The 26923-nt window shown below is 39.4% G+C and overlaps 1 protein-coding gene across 1 annotated transcript in view; it reads left to right on the top strand.

Annotated features, from left to right (window-relative positions):
* The window catches only part of SIK2 (salt inducible kinase 2), a 122416-nt gene that overhangs the window by 52811 nt on the left and 42682 nt on the right, over positions 1-26923 (top strand). The window contains exon 4 of the mRNA XM_063436489.1: positions 22694-22855. Within this exon, the coding sequence (XP_063292559.1) occupies positions 22694-22855 (162 nt within the window). The remainder of the gene's footprint in view (positions 1-22693; positions 22856-26923) is intronic.

Genomic DNA, 26923 nt, shown 5'->3' on the forward strand with positions numbered 1-26923 from the left:
GAGACCGTGCTGCGCTATGACCCGGGGCTTACCCTAGCGTTGCTGTGACACACAATTAAACGCGAGGACGTTAGCAAGGAGTGACGGGAGTGCGTACAAAGTAAGCGCAGCGCGTGTTCACTATTCTTGGGCGATGACCATCCGTAAACAATGCGTGTCACCTTTGACACGCGCGTCATAGGTTCGCCATCACGGACCTAGACACATTACCCTTACGGATACTCTTGGCTATTTTGTATACATTGCTAATTCTGAGACTTGTATTCTATTGTCGATTCTTAATGATTCATTTATTTGCTTCACTCATTACGTTTGTGTGTTAATAAAAAAAAAAACATGTTAAAAAAGCGAAGTGGATGTAAAATATTATTTGGGTGCTTTCCCAAGGAATCCCTTCATTTAAAGAAAGGGGGGGGTACGTGTGAGATGTCCAGGAGACTCCAAAAAGGATTTTCTGTTTTGTTTTCCGTCGTGATTTTGCTTCACTTAAGATATTCAGGAAGTTCAAATAACGTCACTCGCTACCTGACTAATTCATTCCAACTTAATTGTTTTAACATTTGTTTCCTGCCCTTCTTAGTTTAGAAATAAGGATTTCTTTTGCTGTTGACCTTACGTGATCAGTGCCTCTATTTTAACACAGTCGTTCTCTAAAGTAGGATTTACTTGGTAGAAATATGAATGCTGAGCTTTTACGGTTTATGGCTTCCCCTCCCCTAAATATATTCTTGTAGCTGCCGCGTCCCTGCTCAGCCATGTTTTCCTAAAACTGTTTGACATTCCAGTGCGATCAGGTTTGCGCTTTCTAGACACAAGTACACTCTTATACACAATTATTTTTCTAAAAATAGGCTACCGCCCCCCAAAAATGTATGTTTGTAAATGAAGAGTTGCAAACCTGAAATGAGTCTCTTTAACATGCAAGGGTATCTATTAAGTTAATTATTACCACTTATTTATACCGTGCTGTAATTTATGCAGTGCATAATAAAATGCTTACCGGTTATTACAGACTTAATTTGACAGACAAGCTGATGGATAAGGTAGAGTGCTGTTTGCAAGCCTACATTCTAAATTAATGACACCATGATGAGGGTAGAATGATTTAGTTTTTTAATGACTTTAATTTGGATAGTTCTCATACAGAACCCAACAATTAATAGTTATTGAATATCAGGGCTCGACTAGAACAAAAAAAAACTGCTACATTTTGCGTCTAAGCCAACCTCTTGCTTCAATCCTTCCGTCTTTATCAAGAATGGGCTGCCAGGGTACTTAACTGAAGGCCACAGTTCTTCCTCATTCCAATCAAGGAAATGTGAGCTCAATGGATGTCTGTGCTGTCTCCTGCTAGACCTTCTGCCTCCTGCACAGTCCTCTGATTAGTTCATAATCTCACCATGGAGCCTGCACTCTTTGTTTAGAAGGTATGTCCCCTGGGATTTGGCTGTAAGTTAATTTTCTTTAAAGGAGGACACAGATCACTTTATCTGAATGAAGCGGTCTATGTCCAGTGGCCCCTTTTACTTTTAACCGTTTTGTAGAAACTGCAATGGTTCAGTTTCAGGGTTAAACATCACTCTAGTGGCTGTCTTTCTAAATAAATAAAAGTCGCCTTTCAAACCCTCACAGTACCTAAATACACTACAGTGTTAGGAATAAATATTTTGTTTTCCGAACGCTATAGTGTTCCTCTAAGAAAAATTGGTTGATCTAAAAAAATAAATAAATAAAAAAATTGTTTTCCAGTGCGTACAAAACACATATACAAAATAAAAAAAATATATGTTTGATTTGAAATGGAATTAATTGTTTATTCAGTTTCTTATTCTGGATGTTTCAGGAATCCTAGATTGAAATTCAGCCAAACCAACACTGGCATTAGAATACGCTTGCTTCGTTTTTTGTTTTTTTGTTTTTTGAGGCATTGAATAGTTCCCCACATCTATGGAGAACAAAGACATCTGGAAACCATCATTATTTGTATTTAAATCTGCTGCCGATTTTCTTTCTTTCTTTTTTTTTTCCCCTAGAGGTTTTAATGTCCTTTCTTGGTCAATGATTATGAAAACATCAGGCGTGTGGTGTGCATAAAGGGGGGGGCAACCTCAAATGCTTGTGGCGTTGCAAGCCACAAACCAAGCCAGATTAATACAAGTCTTTGATGTGTTTCTCGAATACAACTGTGAACACTTGTTAGCCAGGTGAGCAGAGAACTGCAGAGAACCTCGTCGGCTTGGGCTTTACCAATGGCAAACCTTGACTCTCATGATGCTTCCATAAACTCCTTGGCTAACTGAACCTAGTGTGAGTCGCAAGCCACATCAGCTGAGGGTGTCAGATTTTGCCTGTTGCAATGCTGCGCATGCAGAGTTAATCCAAAGCAATTCTCTGGTAATGTTTCTGTTTCCAATGTTCTTCCAGGTTGACGAGAAACAGATTAATCATGATATCACTACTTTTCCCATGTGTGGAGAAGATTAAAATCTTTTACAAAGTTCTTACGGAACAATGTCCTTGTCTTGCTGAGCAGTTCCTGTCATTTGCTTCAAACTTGTCATTTCCTTTTTTTTTTTTTTTTTAAAGCGAGTAATGTGTGTTTATCACACAATAATTCTCTCCCCAGGTGTCATAGGATCAATCTCCGCTAATGTGATAGTTCAGTCTCCGAAGATCTGTTTGATTTTGTTCCACTGACGTTGTTCTCTTTGTTGTGTTCTACTGGCTGCTCTTAGTTTTTATGTGAACTTGAGTAACTTCTGATCCTCCGAGAGTTGTTGGCCTATGGTTTCCATCGCCTTCAACACGCATCTGACTGGCTTTGAATGATGGCTTTGCAATCTACAAACATGTAGAATTTGAGATGGACTGGGCATGATCTATCACCATGAGCATATTTCTGTGCGTTTCTGAACGGTCTTCCTTGGCCAACATTTGTTCCTTTAACTTCAGCCTAAGTACTTATGGAATGACTCACCTTTCAACAGCATCTCAAACAGCTGAACAGAACGTAACATTTTCTACCCTGAGGACCAGTGAACACAAGTTCTCAACATTGTACGTAAACATCCATCAACTAGTCCGGCCAAAGTAAACCTCAGTGGAAATTTGATGTCTGTCTTTCAGATGCAGTTTTCAAAAATGAGTTCCAGCTTGAAATGTTTACTGAAAACAATCAGTTTTTGTGCTTGCAGGTAGCTGAGTTTGTCCGTAGCCTACTTTAAAATCGACATTGTAAAGTGAGAAGAAGCAATCCAGACTGGGAAGGATAGGAAGAACTGGGAAGGATATTTTTTTTTTTTCTTGTTCTTAATGCATTGTATCGATAATTTAATTAAAACATGTGCAAAACAAGCAATCTAAAACCATAGTAATATTAAGAAACGTAATATTAATAAAACGCAATGATAGTATACTGTAGGTGTTTTCCTGGACTGCTTTTTTTTTTTTTTTTTTTTTTTTTTTTGGTCACTAGGCAAAAATTTTTTTTTACCTATCTTCAGAAATACTTTCAGCATTTCCTGAATATTATGATGATTTCTGAAAATATATTTTTAAAAATATAATTTTTTTATTTTTTTTTAAATGTTGCAATGGACTGTTAATATAGTCCACACTAAATGTAAAATATAAAAAATACCCCGTAGGCAAGCAAAGCCTCATGGGAGTTGTAGTTTTGCGACTGCTGTGGATCTTGTACATCTGTGGGCTATACTATAAAAAATAATAAGAAGAATGTTAATTGTCTAATTTGTATCATATGCCAGACTAACCTTGTTGTACAATTTGTACGTGCCATCTCTGTATCACTCACCCCAGTAAGTGCTCAATTGGCGGTTACTGCAGTGTGGGAAAGAGATACTGTCACAGTTCGATAAGTGATCGTTCTGGTTAATGTTAAAATCAGGTTGTTATTACTATGACTGGAGCAATGTTGGTATTCCGGTTTGAGTCTGAGTCTTAATGAAAAGAAGTCATTCTTTGACAGTTTTTACAGTTGAACATGTTTTCCAGAATACATGCTTCGGGAATTTTGGCTGCCGTGCAATTCTACTAAACAGCGCTTGACATGCAAAGTGAATTGTTCTTGGAATCTTGGAAGTTTTCAATGTTCCTTTTAGAAGTGACGCACGTACATTGGCACGAAACATACCTTAGTGTGTTTAAAAAAAATAAAAAAAAAACTCAAAAAAACCCTGATGTGGTAGGAAGGGAATTTTATATTACTTTGGAAAGAAGAGTCCCTCCTAACAATAAGAGCTACAAACATTTAACTACAGGATGTGAAAAAATAATAGAATGGACATGTCTTATTAACCTGTGTCTGCACAGCAGGGATTGTTATCATCCTTAACAGGGCACTGTATGCACCATAACCACTACAGCACGCTATTTTGGTGCTTGTGCACAGAGTCCTAGGGCACTCTCATGGTAAGAAATCAAACCGTTTTTAATTGCTTACAGAAGTCCCTTGGGTGCTTTCAGTCCTTCCTGTCTTTTGTGACATCACTACTGCAGTGTGTGTTATGCTAATTCCTGTCTACTGCAGTGGTTATGGTGCTTATAATCCCTTAATTCCTTCTTCCCTGGCATGTTCCTTTGGATCGTGCAGATTACTTATGGGGTAGCTGTCCCCTACAATATGAGCCACATTTCTATATATAGACAGAGAAGAATTTAAGGACTTGATGCATGATGGGTAGGAGATCATAATGCTGAGCTTACATAGACAGATAAATGTGTATGATCGCTTAAGGAAAATGTTTAATTGGAAGAAAAAGGACTTGCTGCCATACTAATCATAAAAAAGCAGAATTTTGAAAATTGATCCTAAAAGTACATTGAGGTTTCTTTGGTCCAGCCCTGCATTTAATGTGTACTCGCTACCAGGGCTGGACTGGGAAAAAAAATAAATTCGCCCGGGCATTTTTTTATCACAGCGGCCCACTAAGAAGGGGGCGGGGCAGAGAGGGTGTGTTTTGTCATCACCAATGACAAACACGCCCCCTCTCAAAGTGAGCATGTTGGTTCAATGCTCTTCCAGGGCAGACCATGCGCAGAACTCTGCTAAAGAGCATGAGTAAAAAAGCCCTGTATTTGTTCTGCACAGTGCAAGCAAATTTAATAACATGCGTGCACTGTGTTTCCTTGCAACTTGTCTCTGGTGTCTCTATAAAGGGATACCAGGAGACAAAAGGGCCAGGAAAGCGAATCTGGCATGTGTTTGGAGCCTGCTTGTAGGATTGCGTGTGTGTAGAGTGAGCTGATTGTGGTGTGGTATTGTGTAATAAGGTCGGTTTTAGTCGTGTTGTGTTTGTGGTGTAATGTAATGCATATGTGGCTAGGGGCTGTAGAGAATGTGTGTGTGTGTGTGTATAGGGGACGTAGCAAGTGTGTGCATACGGGCTATAGTGTGTGTTTGTATGTATAGGTGATGTAGTGTTTGTAGGGGTTGTAGAGAGCGTGTGTTTAGGGGTGTAGTATGTGCTTACAAGGAATCTAGTGTGTGTATAGGGGATCCAGAATGTGTATGTTAGGAATGTAGTGTGTGTGTGTGTGTGTGTATAGGAGTCTAGTGTGTGTTTGAAGGACCCAGAATGTATATAGGAGATCTAGTGAGTGTGTGTATATAGATAGCGGATTCAGAGTGTATATAGGGATCTAGTGTGTGTCTGGAATGTAATGTGTTTAGGGGTGCTGTAGAGTGTGTGTGTGTGTGTGTGTGTGAGAGGAAGCAACTGGGGGAATGATAGTGAGCCAGAGCAGTGTTTGGAAGTATTGTGTGTGTGTGTGTGTGTGAGGGTGATGTATGTGTGTGTGTGTGTGTATGTCAGAAGGGATTGTGTTTTAGGGGGGAGTAAAAAACAAAACAGGCATTATATCCTGCCACTATAGTGCCCTGAGGGTGCCCCCACCCTCAGGGACCCCCTCCCGCCGGGCTGGATGGAGAGGAAGGGGTTAAACTTACCTCTTTCTCCAGCGCCGGGCGGGGGACTCTCCTCCTTCTCTCCGCCTCCTCTCCTCCTCTTTGGCTGAATGCGCATTCAGCCAGTCTCATAGGAAAGCATTTACAATAGTTTCCTATGGACGCTGGCGTCTTCTCACTGTGATTTTCAATGAGACAGCCACTAGAGGCTGGTTTAACCCAAATATAAACATAGCAGTTTCTCTGAAACTGCTATGTTTATAGAAAAAAGGGTTAAACCTAGCTGGACCTGGCAACTAGACCACTTCATTAAGCTGAAGTGGGTGCCTAGAGTGGTCCTTTAATCATTCTAGACATGGGCCTAGAGAGGCCAAAGCACCAAGAAGAGATGTATGAGAAATCTAAAAGCCGTTATGTAAAGTAGGAGATCAGTAGTTTACAAAGTGCAACTTGTTCACAATTCCCAACGAAGGGCCAACAAGAAGCAGAATTATCTGTACAAAATCACCCTTCTTTAAATATAGATTAAGAGAACAATATTTGCGTGGAAACTAAACAAAGCCGTATTCTAAAAGAGGGTGTTTCCAATTTAATTTTTTAGTCTCGGTGAGATTTAAAGCCTGCTGTTCTGAAAAGGGAGTAAAGTAATCTTTTAAAATCATGCAGCAATCGGATGATTTGTTGTTTCACAGCATCAGGCAGTAGAACCTTGCGATCGTGATGAAACCTGCCCCTTACCCAACCGCATTTAATGGAATCATCAGCAAGTGAGCAAATCCAATAACTCTGTGTTCTTGGCAATAAACTGCACAGCTGGGCTGATGTCATCTCCAATGTGGGCCCTTAATGAGTACAAGATGAGTAAACCAGTAGTGTATTTACTCTGTAATGCGAAGAAGTCTATGGGAGTACTGACTAATTCAAAACAAGGGGATCCTGGAAATTAGAAAAACATGGCACCGGTGTCCACTCACCATTCCTGATAATTGAATGCGCTTACACTGGGTTGATTAATCGCGAACATTCCAGATGTTTTCACTGTCCTGTAGAATCTTCTGCTGTGAGGGATCGTACAAAAAATGATCTCAAAATGCGGAAATGTTATATTATGGTTTTTTTTCTCTAATCAGTTCTATTGTGTTTAACCCCTTATGAACCAAAATGTATTATTTGCTGTTCTAGTAAGCTGGTCTATGCAGATCATCTACCAAAAAGGAATTCTCTACTTATTCGGTGTCCGTAGAGTCTGGTTGTCTCTAAGTGTGATGGACATTCTGTGTCGAAATAAGGTCTTTAAGGCTAGATTATGGCAACAGACTGCTCTTGGTCCTGAAGGCGTTAAGCATCACTAGGTTTTGTAAATCACGTCACCTGAAAGATACAGATTGCAATGTTTTTATAGAGCAGAATATACTTGGGAAGAGTATTTCAAGTGATTCCACCTGCCAAGTTATGACGAATCAAGGCAGGCAGGCAGGCTTGTACAACTTGTAGCTTTCTATGTATTTCTACACTTAAAAGCCCTACATTCGCCTTCTGAGGTTTTTTGTGCTGAAAAAGCACGCTAACACCACCAACATCAATGGACTGCGATTTACGCAATTCTCAATCTGTTGCATTGGAAAAACTTGGACAATTGGTATGTCAGCAAGGACTGAAAACCACAGCTCCAGATTGTCTATCTTAGTCTAAAATGTGATTCCAAGCACTGTTCTATCACAAGTAGGAAAAATCACGAAAAATTAGTATATCTAGTTATAAAGTTAGCCATAAATCCCAATGCCACCCACAGGGTGTTTTTTTCTGAAAATCCTCTTTATAGTGTCCCAGTTCTGGGGTGAGGTGTTCGAAGGGAACAAAGCTCTGGAATGTAGAGTGATAGAGTCAAATACGTCACATACCGAGAATCTTTTTAGGAACTGAGAACTGGTAAATGATGGGTAGGTAGTCAGGAGGGAATGTAACATGCAATCTTAGAATTTAATGTCATTTTATTTTTCTTACTAGACCAGCACGTAAGGCACTAGTTCCACAAACAAACAAATAAATAATTCTGTAGTGGTAGAGCGTTCCTTTGACAATCCAATACAAAGAGTATATAATCGTGCACTTGTGATAAATAGTGAACAAAAAATGCTCTTGGTAAATATCCTTTACACAAAAATAACCCACGTTAAACGAATACATTACCATTTCTATTCATTAAATTACTATTAGGACTATTAACAGCAAAATGTTGTTTGATTATTTTTTGCACTTTTTTGCACTTTTTAGTACATCCCTGTCTGCAAGTGTTGCTACAGTGAACAATTGGCTATTTACTGTACCCCCCAAAATAAGTCTGCAACAAGGTTATAGTTTGAATAAATAAAAATAATTATACTGATTTAGCTACATTCATCCGTAATCTGTTACACATTTCATCCCTAGATTCCTACTCCAACTGTCCTTAGTTGCATTCTACATAATGTCAACTGCATTTTGCTCACTTACTAATTAAACATACATTTTGTATGCAATGTGCTGCGTGTAGATAGAGAGAAACGAGAGTATACATTGAGTATTTCACTCAAATGTTAGGGGTGCAAGTGGAGAACTAAAATGTAATTTGGTAAAAGAGCAATGTATCTTATTTACAAACTGATTTCTAAACACATTTATTGCAGGTTAAAGACACAGTACTGGGAGTATTATTGCTGTGGAGCTCTGTGATACTCAGCCACACCAACAATATGGAGCTCCTAGAAAAAGAGCATAATAAGGATACAAAATAGGGTCAGAGAATAGAGAATGTCGCTCATAAATAGGGACACTTAGGACGTATGATATTTCACAGTTGTATTCTCCTAGTGATTCACCTTGGCAAAGAGCATTCCATACAGAATTATCCAAGGATAGCGTTCAGAGCTGCTATTTTATTTTTTTGTAGCAATAGCCTTTTGCCGCTTACTATATATTTTTTTGTTGTTTGTGTATTTTCACTGCTTCCTGTAATAAGTTGAAAGGGAATCATTTGACATTTCACCGCTTCCTGGTGCATTTAGGGAACAGAGAGGCTTAGGGAGTGATCTTTATTTCATAATGGGAATCTTTCAACACGGAGTTCTGTGCATCGATAGGAGATAGGACGTGGCTGGAAAAGTCTTGTATTTTTCTGGGAAAGGTTCTAGATTAAAGGAGGCGTGGGAATTTCAATTTTGGCTGGGAATTGTTTGAAAAATAACCGTGAAATGCAAAGCTATTTACATGATGTGGAGAGGAACCAATCCTAATCATCAAGGTTACACTGTACATCATCGCCCTTCGAACATTAGCCTGTTTGGTCGTCTGCCATGGATGACTATTGCTATTGTTAGAATTATCTATTTTTCTTGTTATCCGGTCCCGTAGGGTCTGGTTATTAAACGCTGTGCATCGGCTACCAGGCTAGGTCAATAAAACATGTTCTGCCTAAATCCAGCTCTGATGAAGTCTCTTCTGAGTTTACCTGAACTCTGCAGCAATTGATAGAATGGTCTATCTCTCAGAGTGGTCTAGTGTCCTCTTCTAGAGTTTAGTGGCCTCATGCATGATATTTGCAACTAAGTTTACTTAAAGTGAAATTGAGTTAAAAGTGACCTTCCTATTTTCCGTGGGCAGATTCAGGGTGCAAACTCTGGAGGAGCATTGTTGGGTTTTGTGACAAATTCTAATAGGTGAACACATATATGCACACAGACATACGTATTTACAATTCTGCCTACAGAGACAAATACCTACAGACACTTAGGATTGTAACTTCTGCGCTGATACACCTGACAATTCAATTAAATGTTCTTTTCTCTGTGTGTAGCAGGTTTAACAAATGGTGGCTCTGTCAATTTTGATCACATGCATTTGGGGACAATATCCTCCAGCCAGACATCTATTCCCCAGGCTTCCTGGGGTAGCATTTGCCCCGATGCAATAAAGATTTATGCAAAAACAAATTTAAAAAAAAATTCCTCAGTATACTGTTTAGCTGCAGTCAGACTAGATTTGTATCCCTCGAATTCTGCACAACAGACTTGAAATAAGTCCATCAGTTTACACACAGCCTTGTTTACGGTTTGCTGTGATATGTGGATAGCCATTACGCAGTTTAAAGGAACATACTAGTGTTGGGAATACAGAGCTGTATTCCTAACACTATACTGTCCTCCTGCCCCTGCACCACCACACCATGGCAATAAAAGGTTTAAAAACACTTTAAACAGTTGCCTGATTCCAGCTCCGAGGTATGTCTCTGTCTCCGCCTCCTTTGACGTCATTGCAAGGGGGAAGCTTGTGTCCATGCGCGGCAATGCTTCACGCACTTTCGGTCTTTGCCATGTGCAAGTATTGAATCAATGCTTACCTACAGGGATATTGAAGACGTTGGACGTCCTCATGGAAAGCGTTAGGACATCCAGTGTTGTTTCACGGAGTTAAACTCTGAAACGGCTGGAAGCACCTCTAGTGGCTGGTTGGTAGACTGCCATTAGAGGCAACCTTAACACTGCATTGTAAGCATTACAGTTTCACTAAAACTGCAGTGTCTTACATTTTAAGGTTTACGGAACAGGGTCAGTGCACCCTGATCACTTCAATGATATAAAGTGGTCTGGGTGCCTATAGTGTCCCTTTTACGAGCTCCAAGGAAGAAATAGTAATTTGATGGCATTTAAAATACAGCTTGTCCTCTATCCTAATAAAGTCAAAATAACTATACAAAGTGACAAACCACAAAGTGAAGTTTCCTTCCGTGTGTGTGTGTGTGTGTGTGTCTGTGTGTGCTGACTTGTACACACACTGAAAAATTCAAGTGAAATGATGCTTGCAAGTTCAACTAATGGTTTTTTGCAGAGGCCATGACTGCCGCAGATGTTGTGTGAATGAGTTAATTGGAGATTTTCTATTGATATATTTATTTATTTTTCGACTGGGAAAGAACAAAAATCTGATAAGTGAAAATTCCACAGCGTCTGGAAATTCAAACGACCTCAGTTCTGGTGTTCTGGACACTTTTTTAAAAAAAGGAAAATCAAATGCAGTTATGGTTTAGGAGTTAAATCACTTTGTGAGCCCTAGCAACACCTCTCCTGGCTGTGCCTTACACAGCCTACCTACACATTTCCCGTAAATCGAGAGTTAATGTTTAAACTTAGTTTATTGCACAGGGTGTTTCAATTAAAAGTAGTTCCTGCTCTCTTAATAGCCTGCTAAACCCGGCAGGTGCCTTCCGTGTGATAAAAGTTCAATTTACAGAGGAAGAGATGAAAACTTCTAAAGTAAACACACTGTACTGATTTGAAAATAATAAAAACATTTAATGCAAGCTCTGTGAGTCACAGCTAGGGTAGGTGGGGCTAGGACTGCGTAAACCTGAAAGTGATTTATTTACTAAATGGAGAACTGAGCAGTGAGACTACAGTGGCGTGATCTCTACACCAAAACCACTTAATTAAGCTACATGTGTTTTGGTGCTTATAATGTGGATGGTAGCTATAATATTTCTATAATAGAACATATTGTTGCTGCTGGAGTGGAGGTCAGGTGCCAGAGAGCCCTAGAATTGAAAATCGGTCCCTAGTTGTATGATGTCACCAGAGCTAGGCGTACTAATTATACAATGTTTCAAAGTATGCAAGATCGTTTGCTGTTGCCAAAATGTTTACACTCGGACATTATTTTTCTGATTCTCTTGGGAACTTGTGTACAATGGGGTAATTATCTGTCATTGAACAAGGCTCTCCGGCCCAGCTAATGTTGTGCAAAGAGATTTGTGCTGCAGCCGTTTTTGTTTTCTGTCCGTGAACTCCGTGGCAAAGGACCGGGGGCCCGCGTTCCTGTGCTAATCCTTCTGTGTTTGCCACTGATGAGTATGCTCTTTCTGTTTGTCTTATATAATGTGAAAGATGATGAGATTATGCAATGAGATATTTTGCAGTACACCGAGAACGGCTTGGGGCTTTGGAAGCTTTCCAGGAAAACTGAATCAACGGCAAGGTACTGGACACACAATAGGGTGATGCAGCAGTGCAGTTTCTATGGCAACCAAGTAGAACTGTGTGTTTAGCATTGTGTGTTGAAGATAACCGTGCGAGCTGTTCTGGATATATTGATGTAACTCTGCTGTGAGCACAATGCTGCATTTAGTGTGAAGCGTACGGACAGTCTGATGGTTAATTACTAAACTGGTGCAATTAATGTTGGTATGGCATATGGACTCCTATTCCCAGCACACTCAGCCAGAATGATTGTCGCTAAAGCCGTTCTAATGCTGTTCAAAGGCAAATCATAAAGATTAATGGATGAGACAAAGTATATCGATTTTAATAGATAATTGAACATAATCCTGTTTAAAACTTCTTTGACTATCTGCTGGCAGTTCACCCCATGATTTAACAGGCATTATCTGACAATACAGAGAACATGGGTGCACACTAGGAATTATGGGATACTGTACCATCAGCTCTATTAAGAGCCCAGTGGGCATTTTGTCAAAGTTACTCTAAAAATGCTATTTATTAGCTGGCAAAACTTGGCTGCAACAAAAGAGTTTTGTCCGGGATGAGAGAGATCCATAGGAAACCATAGAAACTGCAGTAACTTTTGGGATTCACTAAAAACCGTTGTGCTTCCACAGGCAAAAAAAAACCAAAAAAAAAACCCAAACTCTCCTTTTACCGAAGAGATGCTGTGGCAATAACAGTTTGTGGTTGCTAAACGTTCCGTGTGTTGCTGTACACATTACCTGTCAAGTCTGATTTTATGGAGAGACCAATCCACTGTCTCCGTGTCACACGGCCCATTATGTCTCTCCTATGACATGTTTACGCCTTTTTTTTTTTTCTTTTTTTTTTTTTACATTATTATTATTATTATTTATTTCTTTTTAATACTCTCTGTACAGTTTATACCATCAATTTAAGGACAGATATATATTTGCAGCAACTTTGAGGACAACTGTTAAAAATGTGCAATCGCCACAAAAAACAAGACACTATGTCTTCATCTTTAGCACTTTTTCTTGCAAATTCTGCAAACTCACTGTATGCATTGAATTTTGAATTGATTTGAAATCAAACTGAATTTCAAATTTTAAACCAAATCTCCCCAGGTCCCCCTATGTTTTCAGTTTGGCTGCTTTTGGACAAACATTTCAAATCCAGTTTGAATTCAGAACACTTCAAACAGCAGGATTATTTATTAAACTCCAAATTGCAAGTGAATAAAAATAAAAATCGCAAAAGCCAAGGCTAATATTGTCAGCTGTAACTACCACGTAACAGAGTTGGGAGAATGTTAGCCGATCTCTAAATGTTGCTTAATCTGCTTCAGTTCGGAGTTCATTGAATATTTTACTCAGTTAACTTCATCCACAAACTTATCCAAAATCTAAAAAATCTTGTTGCTCTTCAGTGACATTAGTGCGTTGACCCAGAACGTAGGGTATTATTATTGCTAATGCCTGCGGCCAGGGGTGTATCCTGGTTTTGTGCTGCCCTAGGCAGGACAAAACTCAGGCGCCCCCCTCACCCCCACCCCCCCCCCGCCACCCCCACCCAACCCTTCCCCCGCCTTCTAAATACACACACACTGACAGATACGCATCCATTAGCTAACTGTTAGCTAATGGATGCGTATCTGTCAGTGTGTGTGTGTGAGTGTATGAGTGTGTCTGTTAGTGAGTGTGAGTGTGTCTGTTAGTGAGTGTGTCTGTTAGTGAGTGTGTCTGTTAGTGAGTGTGTGAGTGTGTCTGTTAGCTGCTAACAGACACACTCACACACTCACTAACAGACACACTCACACACACACTAACAAACACACACAGTCAGACACACACACACTCTAACAGACACACTCTCACACACACTCTAACAGACAAACAGACACACTCACACTCACTAACAGACACACACTAACAGACACACTCACACACACTAACAGACACACTCACACACACTAACAGACACACACACACACACACACTAACAGACACACTCACACACTAACAGACACACACAGTCAGACACACACACACACACACACTAACAGACACACTCACACACTAACAGACACACACAGTCAGACACACACACACACACTAACAGACACACTCACTCACATTAACTCATTTTTTTTTTTTTTATTTACCCCCCCAGCCTCCTTACCTTTGGGAATGCTGGGGGGGGGTTCTCCCTCTCCCTGGGGTCTAGTGGGGCTGCCGGTCGGGCTGCTGGGCTGGTTGCTGGGCTGGTTGCTGGCGAGGGAGCACTTCCTCTGAGCTGTCTGCTCAGCTCCCTCGCGCGCCGCAGAGTGAGGCTGGGAGGCGGAGCCGGAATATGACGTCATATTCCGGCTCCCAGCCTCACTCTGCGGCGCGCGAGGGAGCTGAGCAGACAGCTCAGAGGAAGTGCTCCCTCGCTAGCCGCCCGCCCAGCAACCAGCCCAGCAGCCACCAGCCCAGCAGCCACCAGCCCAGGGTGTCTGTTAGCCGCAAGGCTAACAAGGCATTTGCCCTGGGCGTTTGGGGGCGGCTTTTTTTGCCGCCCCCTGGAAAATGCCGCCCAAGGCAAATGCCTTGTTTGCCTCGCGGCAAATACACCCCTGCCTGCGGCCATTACAGAACACACATTAATGGAGACATTCCAAAACTGACCGAATTTTGTGTCTAACGTTTATTCAGGGAAGGGTGAAATATTTTTATGTTAAAAATGAGCTGCCGTTTCCCAGTAGGCCAGAGGAATGAGCTACTATAATATTCTGAGCCTAGCAAGGTGAACTTCCTTTCTGTCGCCTGCTGAAGTGCAAATACATATATTTTTTTAAGTTATATTTTCTCTGTCAGTGCACTTTTTTGTGGTTATTGTGAGTCTTAATTTGCACTGAAGCAGAAGTAACGTTGTTTTGTGATGCCAATTTGAGGTTCCATGCATTGTTGCATCAATTCTTTATCGGGTGTGGTACCATGTTTGTTTACAATAAGTTATAGTGGTTATGGTATTTGAATTAGCCATTTAAGAAATCATTATTTTTTCCTTAACCACTTTGTTTTCCATGGCTTCCCATAGTCATTCAAATATTTAAACAAACAAAAAAAAAAAAATGATAGGCGTTCTTCTTAATAAAATATGAGATTATATTTACGTTGCTCGTAACATGATGGTTGGAGTAACCCTATAAAGGAAAATATTGAGCTACAATAAATGAACATCAGATATCTCCCAATTTCTTATAGGTTTTAATGAGAAATAGTATGATCCTAGTAACAATAAACATTTTATGCACAAATATATATACTTTTATTAGTGAATATTATTATATTTCATTTTACCTAATGCTCGATTGAAAGTGCATAGCATATCACTTATACATTGTCCAAGCAAAAATAATTATTTTTTAAAAATATCAGCCTATCTGTCCATCAGTTCTCAGCCTCCTCCATGCCCCCATTGTATAACCGTTAGATGTTAATTTTCTAAACACAAAATGCAGCGAGGCGGACCCATGTTTTGACAATTAGGGGTGGGAGATGGAAAGGATTATCTCTGGTATAAATGTAGATTTAAATGTGGGTGGATTTGAAAAAAAAAAAAGTTAAAACGTGAAATCAGCCCTGTGACTGGCCTGTGAACACATGACACTAACTAAAGTGCAGTGAGACCCCCTCAAGTTGAGCCCCTTCCCCAAATCACCATTGATGTTATTGGGGCCAAACTCTGGGAGCAGTTAAAGTAGCTCGATACATTGTGAGTGCATCGAGCATTATGAACTCCTCATGCGCCAGTGTACTAGAATTAAAAAGAAAAAAAAATATTTACTGAATGAATACCTTTTTCTTGATTTACGACATGTATACATGAGCTGCAAGAGAAAATGTGTGATAAGGGTATTTTTACTGCAGTTTTTATTCTGCAATATTTACACTTCTTAGGTAATTTGCCCTGTTATATACGTAAACGTATCTGTATTTGTAATCTTCATGTGAACCTTATATTCACATTGCAGCCCAGGTAATTTGTAACACAGGTTACATGTTTTTCCTATATAAGGCAGGTGTCACATTTTTTTCCCCCTAACTCTAAATTGCAATCTGTGGTGTGACTTAGAAAGACCTTCCCCCCCCCTCCCTTCATCGCTAAATTCCCCTGCCGGACGAAGAGTAAGTATCGCAGCTAGATGCCAAGAGCTCTCCTGCGTCATCCCCAGCACTTTGTAAATATTCTGTTCATAGGACTGCTAACAAGACATCATTTATCACCTCTCTGGTGAAGTGTAACGTGAGACCAGGCCTAGCTGAGGACAGTCACGTTCTAACCCTTTGCTTGTCAAAGAGACCAGCAGGCACATTGCTTTGTAGCTTGAACTTTGTATAAAAAAAAAAGTCCAGGCCAGATTGAGCAAAGCTTTTATATATTCTTGTGACCGCCGCAGATCATCGCTTCTTAGGAAATTGCTTTATAAACTAACTGCCTGGTATAGAAGCGTACGTGTGCATTTACAATAAAATATAGGTGCCAAGCCAAGAGTCTATTTTCCTCTGTCTGCCAGGAGAAGTCCGGACAATAATCAGGCCCTAAAAACTCAATTAACAGATTATTATTTTAATCTGAGTGCCAAAGTTCCGTGTGCATGCCTAACTGCAAATCCAAACCGTTTAATGGCTACATCTGTATTAAAACACAATTTAACAATATCATTTGGAACAAGTATCTTTTTTTTTTTTTTTTTTCTTGTTATAGAAAAGTATAAATCACAAAACTGTACTATTCCTGCTTTTTTTTTGGGGGGGGGTGCACATCATTAATTCTAGAAAGCGCGCCAAAAATAGTTATTATTTTTCACATCTAAATGGCAGCTATATATTAGAAGTATTACTTTGTGTATGTATTTCTGCTCCTTATTATATCCCCCTATAATGCATGCCTGACTATGCGTGTTTACAGCCACCTGTGGTTACTATTGCAGATATAGTTGAGCATTAATGACGCCAACACTTAACTGAGCAATGAAGACTGCAAGGGAAAAAGACCCCATTTTTAAAGTCTTCCATATTTTATCACGTGTAAAAAAAAAAAGAAAAAAAAAAAAGCAATTTTCTAAACCTGTCTCCTAGAAAATGCAAAGCTGAAAACACTGTAGGAAAGATTTATTAAGACGATGCGGGTGCTATTGTGGATGCAAAGTGCTAAATGTTAAATAAAATTAAATTGGTTTCTATGGCGATTGCGTCTCATTTAGCACCTTGCCTCAGAATAGCACCTGGTTTTGCCTTGATACATCTTGACCTATGTATGATGTGAAGAATAGGTCACCTTATGGACCTGACAATACGAACTGGGCCCTAAGCGGTACATCCACTACAGGTCAATGTATTGTTCTAGCTCGGTATAGAGGTTATATTGACTATCAGTGCGCTCTTCCTTTGTTTCATATCAAACCGTTTATGAGCAATTTGTCAAAAAAAGGAGACTCTGTGTCATCTGGAGACCGCTCCATTCTCAGTTGCGTAGTCCATGTCTGTTTGGTCCAATCTAGACGCCATTGATAGACTGTCAGCGCTGTGGGCGGGTTAGCCCTACACACTCTGTATATCAGAGCTGCACACCTAGGTACAGTGCTGGGTGTCCCTTTAATGCTTTCTGCCTGGACTACAGCAGCTCTAAGTATCAATATCCAAAACTCTTAAACTTGCTCCCAATTGTGTGCCTGAAAAATGTTGTATAAAAAAAAAAATACAAGTAGTAATTTTTTTTAAGTTATCACAGCAAACAAAATATTATATATGCAGATATGTAGAAGAGCAAGATTTCAATTAAGGACATGTAGTCAGATTTGGGAAACACACATGCACCTCCTAATGAGTATGCAGATGCATATGGTTACAAAGTATATTCATCATTGTACGAACAAGCTTATTAAATTTGCACACGATGTGACACTATTCATTTAGGAAAGTATTTTCCTGTATATCTACTCTTTCCATTTGTAAATACCAGATTTTCTTAAGTCAATGGTTCTGGATGTGATAAAAAGCAGAGTTGTAAAAGTAGGGCAATCATCAAAATGTTCCATTGGTTTCTGTAGTGACTGCGTTGTGGCTATAAGTTTGCTCTACGATCGCCTGTTATACATAGCCCTTCATTGTACACAGTGACTGTTAACCACATGCTTACCCACATATGTTGTGATATCCACTCACAGGTACAAAGTTATTAACACTGCTAAACACACACCTGCAATAAAATATATTGACAAATTCTTTAAGGAACAAGAAATAAGGAAGGGAATGGATAACACTACAGAGAAAAATAAATGCATAAACATGCACCGTGTTCCAGAGTGTAAAAGCACCAATTTACGGAGAGGTTTGAGAACAAAGGACATGCATTGCCAAGCAACAAACACTTTCTTTCTCCCATCTCTGGCACCAAAGTGGTTAATAGATTTCTGCCTGCCGTATGTTAACTGGAGGAATGCAGGTGCATATACCCTGGAGTCTGAATAATGACTCCAAAACATACAGGGACATTAAGAAGAGATTATTCGAAAGCTGACGTGGTTGGCTGTATCACTCATCTAGCTCATTAGAAACTGCTCAGAGGAGGTTTGAAGGTCACTAGAACTCTGTTTGAAAATGATTGTAATTAGGAACACCGTTGAAAGCTACATTTACTCTGAAAACCCCTGTTCTACTTAGACAGACATAAAATTATCTTTTCCTTAACACACAGTTCCTTTCATCCAGACATTTTGGAGAACATTTCCCTCATACATTTATTTTTCTTTAAATAGCAGAGTGTGTTAATTTGTTAGATTTTACTGGTCACTTTATGTCTAAAAATTCCGACTTCCCGTGTGAGGAACGATTTTGAAACTGATGATAAACTTAATTGAAAAGGCAAGTGAGTGGGTGGGGTTGTTTTCCCAGTGCATTATTTGCTAACCAGGCAATATAGGTGTGAATAGACTATATTTCGCATTATGGCTGACCAGACTGGAGGTTGGCTGAGCCGCGTAGGAAGTGTAATTCACAAACCTTTACAGTGCCAGCATCTTCAAGGGCACCGCTAATTCCACGGACTCCTTATTATCACTCCTTCCTCAGCAGGTTTGGTCGCCTTCACAGTGATAACGTTCAGATTCCCGCAGAAAGGGTCACCTTCCCAATTACAGATATGCTCACCTCACCTATATTTAAGAGAACTGCACGTCTAGATTACACCAAATGAGAAATTTTAAATGGCAAATGTCACTTCTTTGAACACGGTATAAAAGATTGAATGCTACGATCTCTCTGCTCTCTCTCTTTCCTGGCTGACGGGGGCAAAGTCAGGGGGACCAGATGGAGGCGCGCAGTTTCAGGACAGCGGTTAATACACCGGTGTGGGTGTCTACATTTAATTGTAATTTCAGACCTCACACCCTTATTTGTTAAATAATATAGGGGATAAATAAGTAAACAGAATTCTAAAAAATCTTGGAATGTGACTGCTCCCCTTTAAGCAATAAGGACTCCAGTAAACAGTGAAACCCATTGATCTGCCTTAGTGTTTGAAACAAATAAGGAGTTTTATAAAGGCTTAATGCGTCTTTAGTACCCAAGGCAATGCACCATTTAACATGTACCACCTTGTTAAATGGTGCAACCTATGTGCTGATTTTAGGAGGTTTTAATAACATCCCTGCCTAAGAAAATGTAGGATAATCTGGTCTCAGACGTTGGGCCGTGTCACCTGCGCTCAGACAGAGATCTCCTTTAAATGTGGGGTAGTTAAGGACATGGTTACAAAACCCTTAGTTATGACCAGATGGCAGAGAGGAATTTAGTGTTTGTGTTCATAAATGGAGTGGAGAATGGGACGGAGCTTATCCCACAGTCGTTTCTCTTCTCACTGAATGCATAGTACGTGCACATTAAGCAGCACAATGCCTCTCCCCTCACGTATACCGACTACATATTTACTTCTGATGTTTCCATCTGCTTTAGCTCCAAAATCACTTAGTTGTGCTGTCTTGTTTCCGTTTCATTTTTTTTTTCTTTTTTCGCTTTGATTTCATTTTATAGTTTATTCACCCCAGTAAATACATTGCTCACATGTTTCGCGTGGTAAAGAATGCAGTATTATTAAATAAAAAAACCGCTTGCAATGTTTTTAAAGGTTTTAACGTTCCAGCGAATCTTTGCTCTTGCGCACGTGTGGCTCTCTGAAAACTGTGCTGGTGATTTGGATCGCTGTTGCTCTTAATGAAGCAAGTTCAGTCTGCAGCAATTGACAGTCTGTTGCAAACATAAAATAGACTACTGTTCAAGTCGCATACTCATAAAGTGTAAAATAAATCAGTGAAGTAGAAAATTAGCATGTAGTATATGTACCTTTAGACAGCAAGTGTGACTTCAGTGCAAATCAAATAGGATATGTGAGTTCACAATTGAATTACTTTGGGTACATGACCCGTAAGGGTTGGCACAAGCATGTCTAATAACGCGGTCATGCTATGCTGCCTGGTGGCAGTCTACCGGTGACCCTGGGTGTTGGACACCAGGAAACCATATTGGGTTGACAGGACAGGATCCTTAAATAGAGACTGTCCCGCACAAATCAGGACAGTTACAAGGACTATAATATATGTAGTGTGCTGATGGATTAACCAACTCATACGCTAAAATCTACACTTGCCTGAAGATTGCTCCCTGTATACTCTCTAATAAACCAGGTTATGCACTATATGAAATGGCTATGCCATCTACAAGTTGTGATATAGGACTGGGTCATATGGGGGATCATTCTGAGATACGTTAAAGTTAAATTACATAAAATACCAAATAACTCTTCTTCTGTACGTTTACTGGCTCCTATAGGCTGTTAGCTTGTTTGAGCAGGGCCCTCTTCAACCTATTGTTCCTGTAAGTTTTCTTGTAATTGTCTCATTTATTGTTAAATCTCCCCCTTTGATAATATTGTAAAGCGCTACGGAATATGCTGGCGCTATATAAATACCAGTAATAATAATATCTGGCTAGCACAATGTATAATCTTTAAAGAGACCCCAAGCCTTGTAAGACATGAGCAGTGCACTACACGCTCAGAATGTTAAGTATCCGTAATTCAGGGAGCAGATACATTTTAGTTTATTTTTTAAAAACATTTTTTTAAAATTTGTTTTGTAACATTTTAGCAAAGATTTCTACCAAATTACCTACATACATACATTCTTTCTGTAGTGCATGTGTCAAGGTGAAGTAGACAATAATTGTATTTATTTATTTTTAAATCATTCAAGGCTTGCATGTTAGTATTATGTCTTCTAAAAGCAATCTGTATAGTCTGGTGTGTGTACGTGTCTATTCTAACTCACAATTATAAAGTCAAGGCAAACACACAAGGGTAATTAACCTGCACATTACCGTCCATTTAAAGTATAGGTGAAGAACATTTTATAGGCTTCCGGAGACAGACAGGAGTATTGAAGAGTCAGCGTGATTTTATTGGGAAGCAGAAAGATGTAAATCCAAGTTTTTTTATATAGTCATCTGTTTATTACACATCTTTATACACCACAGTGCTTTACTCTGTAAGTGTGGGACCCTTAAATATAATTTCATTTAATTTAAATAATACAATTTAACTTTATTGTGGGTAGGGTACAACAATTTTTTGTAAAATTTTTTATTTATTTTTTTACATGAAGCAACTTGCTTCCATCTCTAATAGTCATTCACTACAATTTGTAGTTGAGGAAATGATAACCCTATAGTGTTAAAGGAACACAAATATGTATTCTTGACCCTATAGTGCAAAACCCACCATTTAGGTGGCTAACCCTCCTCCCCCTTTTTTCCAGCGCAAATAAGTCTGCCGTCACTGGCCCCACCCCATTGGTGACATCATCAGAATTGGTGATTTTTAGCCAATCCAATGCTTTCCAATGGGGGAAGCATTGGATTGGCTTAAATCGGCAAGTGGCGGGGCCAAGCACCGTTTTGGCCAATCAGCAACTCCTCATAGAAATGCATTGAATCAATGCATTTCTATGAGGAAAATTCAGCGTCCCCATGCAGAGCGTGGAGATGCTGAATGGCAGTGCTGCTTACTGTGCAGCACTGAGCCAGGAAGCACCTCCAGTGGCCATCTGAGTAGTGGCCACTTGGAGGTGTCCCCAGGGGCAATGTAAACACTGCCTTTTCTATGAAAAGACAGTGTTTGCATGAAAATGCCTGAAGGCAATGATTATACTCACCAGAACAACTACATTAAGCTGTAGTTGTTCTGGTAACTATAGTGTCCCTTTAATAAACTTTAATCTGAGAGTAATCAACTATAAGTGAGTTAGGATGACAGGACAACAGTCTTGCAACATTTTAATAGAAAGAAGGGAATTTGTTTATTTCTCTCTTTTTTTTATATTTAATTTTTATTTATTTATTTTTTTTAATGCCCTTTCTACATGGTATTCTGTTTGGCCAGGATAGGCCACCTCGGAGAGTCCTTCTGATGTAGACTGCAATCCTAACAATGCTTAGCCAGCCAATTTGTGAAATGGGCAAAGTCACTGAGTAATGGTTTTAATCAGAACCATGCTGAATGTACCTAGAAGCCTCTAATGTAATTTGTACAATTTTTGTCCCCCCCAAAAAACGTAGCAGTGTTTATGTTTTTAAACTGCAGGTTAACATTAGATGCTCTATACTTTGTATCGTCTTCTATATTTATTCTTTTGGTTTTGTGTCACTTAAGAATCATATTCTCTGTCTCTCTGCAGATTATTTGGCTAATCACGGTCGTCTCAATGAGTCGGAGGCCAGGAGGAAGTTTTGGCAGATCCTTTCTGCCGTGGAGTACTGTCACAGTCGCAACATTGTACATAGAGATTTGAAGGCGGAAAACCTGCTTCTGGACAACCATATGAACATCAAGATAGCTGGTACTTTCTGAGTATATTTCTGATCATATGATACAGTGTTACCTGGTGCCATGTGCTGCTCTCTGAATATAATGTCAGACTAGCATTGAGCAGAGCAAGCCTTATGCTTACTCCGTAGATCCAGGAATTTTAAATCCAGAGTAGTATGTTAATCTGGACCACAATATCAACACATGTAAGCGTAATTAAATGCCTCATCCTGCTACTGCCAACCCATAATGTCTGCAGCTTGACTGAGTCTTCAGCCCTGGCCCCAAGCTGCTGTTGTATGTTGTTTGAAAACTATAGTCTAAGGCCAGCCTGCATCAGACCCCTGGTCTGTTAAATAAAAAATATTTTTGGCATGTGCCTGGCTTGCTTTATAAATAATTCAGGCCCATATTTTAATATAGTGTGTGTTAATGTGTTGCTATAGAAATGCATTTAATAAATTGCATCAAAAAAACTTCTTAAAGTGGCACTGTCACCCTCGGGCGGTCAGGTGGCCACGGGGGCAGGTAAGGGCGAGGTTATTTACCCGAAACTGTAGTAGCCGACATTGCTGCTGTGCTCTTGCGCATGCACAAGATTACAGCACTGAGGGCTATGGAGAAACCTTCTTAGACCCAGCCAATACCCTGCAGCCATCACTGATAAGGGTCTGCCTTGTGTCAGGAAATGTCAGGCGGAGAGGAAAGTAGTTCTCTTGACTGGGTTAGGATTTCAGTGAAATTCCAACACGGTTACAATGAGTATTCTATAAAGATTCCTATCTTTATGAAATACTTATTTTTAATGTGGGGGTGACTGTGCCGCTTTAACAAGTTGTGCCTGCAGAGTTATTTTAGATTACGCGCATCTTCTTTCCATGTCTAAGTTGTTCCACCAACTATATTAAATGACCACTTTAGACATATTTATAGATCAGAGGTTTGGGGCACAGTTATTTTAGGGTCCAGATCATCATCATCCCTCTCTAACATGCTGCTTTTTGATACAAAGCAGAAAGCAAGTGAATTCCTTTTGTAATAATCTACAGAAATTCCTAAGCATTATTGAAGGACCTTTGCAAGGTTAAAAGCAGAGACCGACCTCGGTGTGGCTCACAGTCTAGTGCGCGATCACACCTCCCAAGCATAGCAGCCAAGGAGATATGGGCATGATAAATGTTATCTTCTGCAAAGCAAACTTCCAAAAGAACATTTCCAAGTCATTAAATAGAAAATGGATCGCGCGGAGGCACTCCTGTCTTAAAGAGACGCCATAAGCTGAATTTGCCCTTTTCCTTTTTTAATGAACTAACAAATGTGCCCAAAGAAATAAAAAAAAAATTTGCTTTAGGATTCCCCCACCACTGAAATCTGCTATGAATTAAATCAATACAGCAGCTGATAGAAATGGGCCGTGCCGACATTGGACGCATGTTACCAACATGCTGTGCGTTCTGACGAGAGACACCCATTATTAACAGAAGTCAGTCAAATTAGCCAACCTGGAATTCTTGTGAATTCTAATTACACTGAGGTGGAGTTACACCTACGGCAGCAAAGGGGTTACCACGTCAAATTACTGAAGTGGTTATGGTGCTCTGTACCCTTCAAGGGTGATAGGTTGAACGTGATGACATAGGAATGTTTCAAGTGTAGATTACAGTGTGATTGTAGGGACCACGCATATATATATATAATATATATACCGATGATTATTGCATGATCCTTTATCAGATACAGATTAGGAACACGAGTTCAGGATGTTTATTTTGTTATCTTTTTATTTTATGTATTAGATTTATTTTTTGTGTACCATGTTACCTTCAAGATTTACCCACGTTGGTTGTGTAATAATTTGTAACTAGAATATAGCGCGGTGTTAAGTGACACGGTCCCCTAAAGGTGACCTGTCCGCTTCCGCAAAGAAAGGGTCTAATAGGGCTGCTGGCTTATATCGGTTATTAAAATCTCTGTTTGCATTTTGGATAAGGGATTCATAGTTCTAACTTTATTTATATTTTCGTTTTGCATAGAGTCCCTTTGATACACAGGGATAATCTTAATTAGCACTAGAGGGAAGAAATGTCGTAAATATTTTCACATACCTAAGGCATTTTTCTTTTTTTACTTTGAATTTGAACTTGTGTAACCAGATATGTGTATCTATGTAGCTGTGTTTGGGCTCCTTTGCAGGATAGATAAGTTGTGCTTGTGGTGAGTTTGTTTCTATAACATTTAGTACATTTTTGAGAGGGAAGGAGGTAACATCTTGGAACATTCCATACCAACATCTAAGCCTTTTCATATCAATTCTGCGTAACCTTTAGACTAAAAAGGTCAAGTGCCGTAATATCCAGAAGGCTGTTCTTAACGCTTCTCATGCTTGCTTCAAATCAAAATATTTTTCCCATTCCGTCCAAGCAGAGAGGTTTTTTAAAGTCTGTGCGTTGTAACCATACGTATATTACTCTACGCTATGGTGTTCATTAATCCTCGTCTGGTATAAGAGTGTGTCTGTTTTGCCTGGGTATGAATGATTCTGTTTGTCTCACACTGGTTATATGTGTGTATTGGTTAATTCGCACATGTAAAACATTATGGTGACTGCTTACACTGTATCAGGCAGTGTTATCATTTGCCAAGCCTTGATTTAATATTTTTGAAAACGTTTACCAAATGATTCAATATTTTAGGATGAACTTTTAAAATGATTTTTTTTCTTTTTAAATGTTCAGATGTCAAAAAATATATTGGATATCGAAAAAATATTGAATTTTTAAAATATATTTTAATAAATATTTTGATTTAAAAAAAAATATATGTTAAATTATCAAAATATTTTTCATAATAAATCAATTTTAAAAAGTAGAGCCAAACAGACTAAATAGAGGCCTATGTTGGTTCGATGAGGTGGGTAGCCAAGATGGTAAATTCTGTCTATTTAACTGCATTTTTGGTGACATCATTATCGCTGTGAGAACCTCTCCATTCAAACTCTGACCGCATACAGCTGTTAACTCACTGTAAACACGCAGTGCTTTCAATCACGGAAACAGACAACAGGAGTGTGAAAGAGAAGTACAGGCACACACATAATAAGATAAATATTGTGACGCACACAGCACTGAGAAAGACAAAAAGAGGAAAAACATTTTGCCCTAAGTGAGGAGCGTTGCGGGGAGTTCTAGCATTTAGAGATTTTACACCAGACATTCTTTTTGGAATACTGTTAAGGCGAGTCTGTTGCCAACTCGCTACGGTAGACCCCAAGCAATGAAATTCACATACAGCAAGAGGCCGTTCTGTGACGTTGCCGATTATTACATCAGAACATTAGATGGCGCGTAAAAAAAAAATCATCCCTCTGCTTTTCTTCACCGTAATAATATAAATGGTGTACTACTGTATGACATCCAAAAACATCCTGCTAATCTATTACTTGATTTAATCCCAGTGATTTGATTCTGTTTGTATGATTCCACGCAACGTATTTTCGGCATTATAGGTGGCGTATGTGGCATGTGTCACTGGATGTTTTATTACCTATCTGTGTGTAGGTTTGTTTATTACTCCGGGTCACTGAGTTTGTGTTTGTCAATGGCTCGAAAAAGCACATTGGTGTGTGACGTTAATGCACAAGGCAAAGGAGTTTTTATAAACTGCAGAGCTTGAGCGTTGAACCATCTAAAATCCTATAAATCTCTACCAGCCAAAAATGCAGTAAGTGGCTCGCCAGAATTAATGGGAATGAGTTGAATTTCACCAACAGCTGGAGCACTGGTACTTAAATATGCAAGGCACTAATATGCTATATTAAGTCTCTGTGTATATATTTAGCGGTAAAAACACCATCAAATCCAGTTGAATACCATTTTGTATTCTCTCTCTCTCTCTCTCTCTCTTTCTCTCTCTCTCTCTCAAAACAAGCCGCAGCCATACCAATTTTTGTACATAATAATAAAAAAAATTTATTTATCGGAATATATACAGTGCAGCTGTAAAGGCAAATCTAGGAGATTATGCTATATTAGCAATAGAACTTTTATTGCAAACTATATAAAAAAAGAGGCAAACCCCTATAGCCGTCATCCAATACAAT

This window comes from Pelobates fuscus, chromosome 11 (assembly GCF_036172605.1).
Source record: "Pelobates fuscus isolate aPelFus1 chromosome 11, aPelFus1.pri, whole genome shotgun sequence".
NCBI classification, from domain to species: domain Eukaryota; kingdom Metazoa; phylum Chordata; class Amphibia; order Anura; family Pelobatidae; genus Pelobates; species Pelobates fuscus.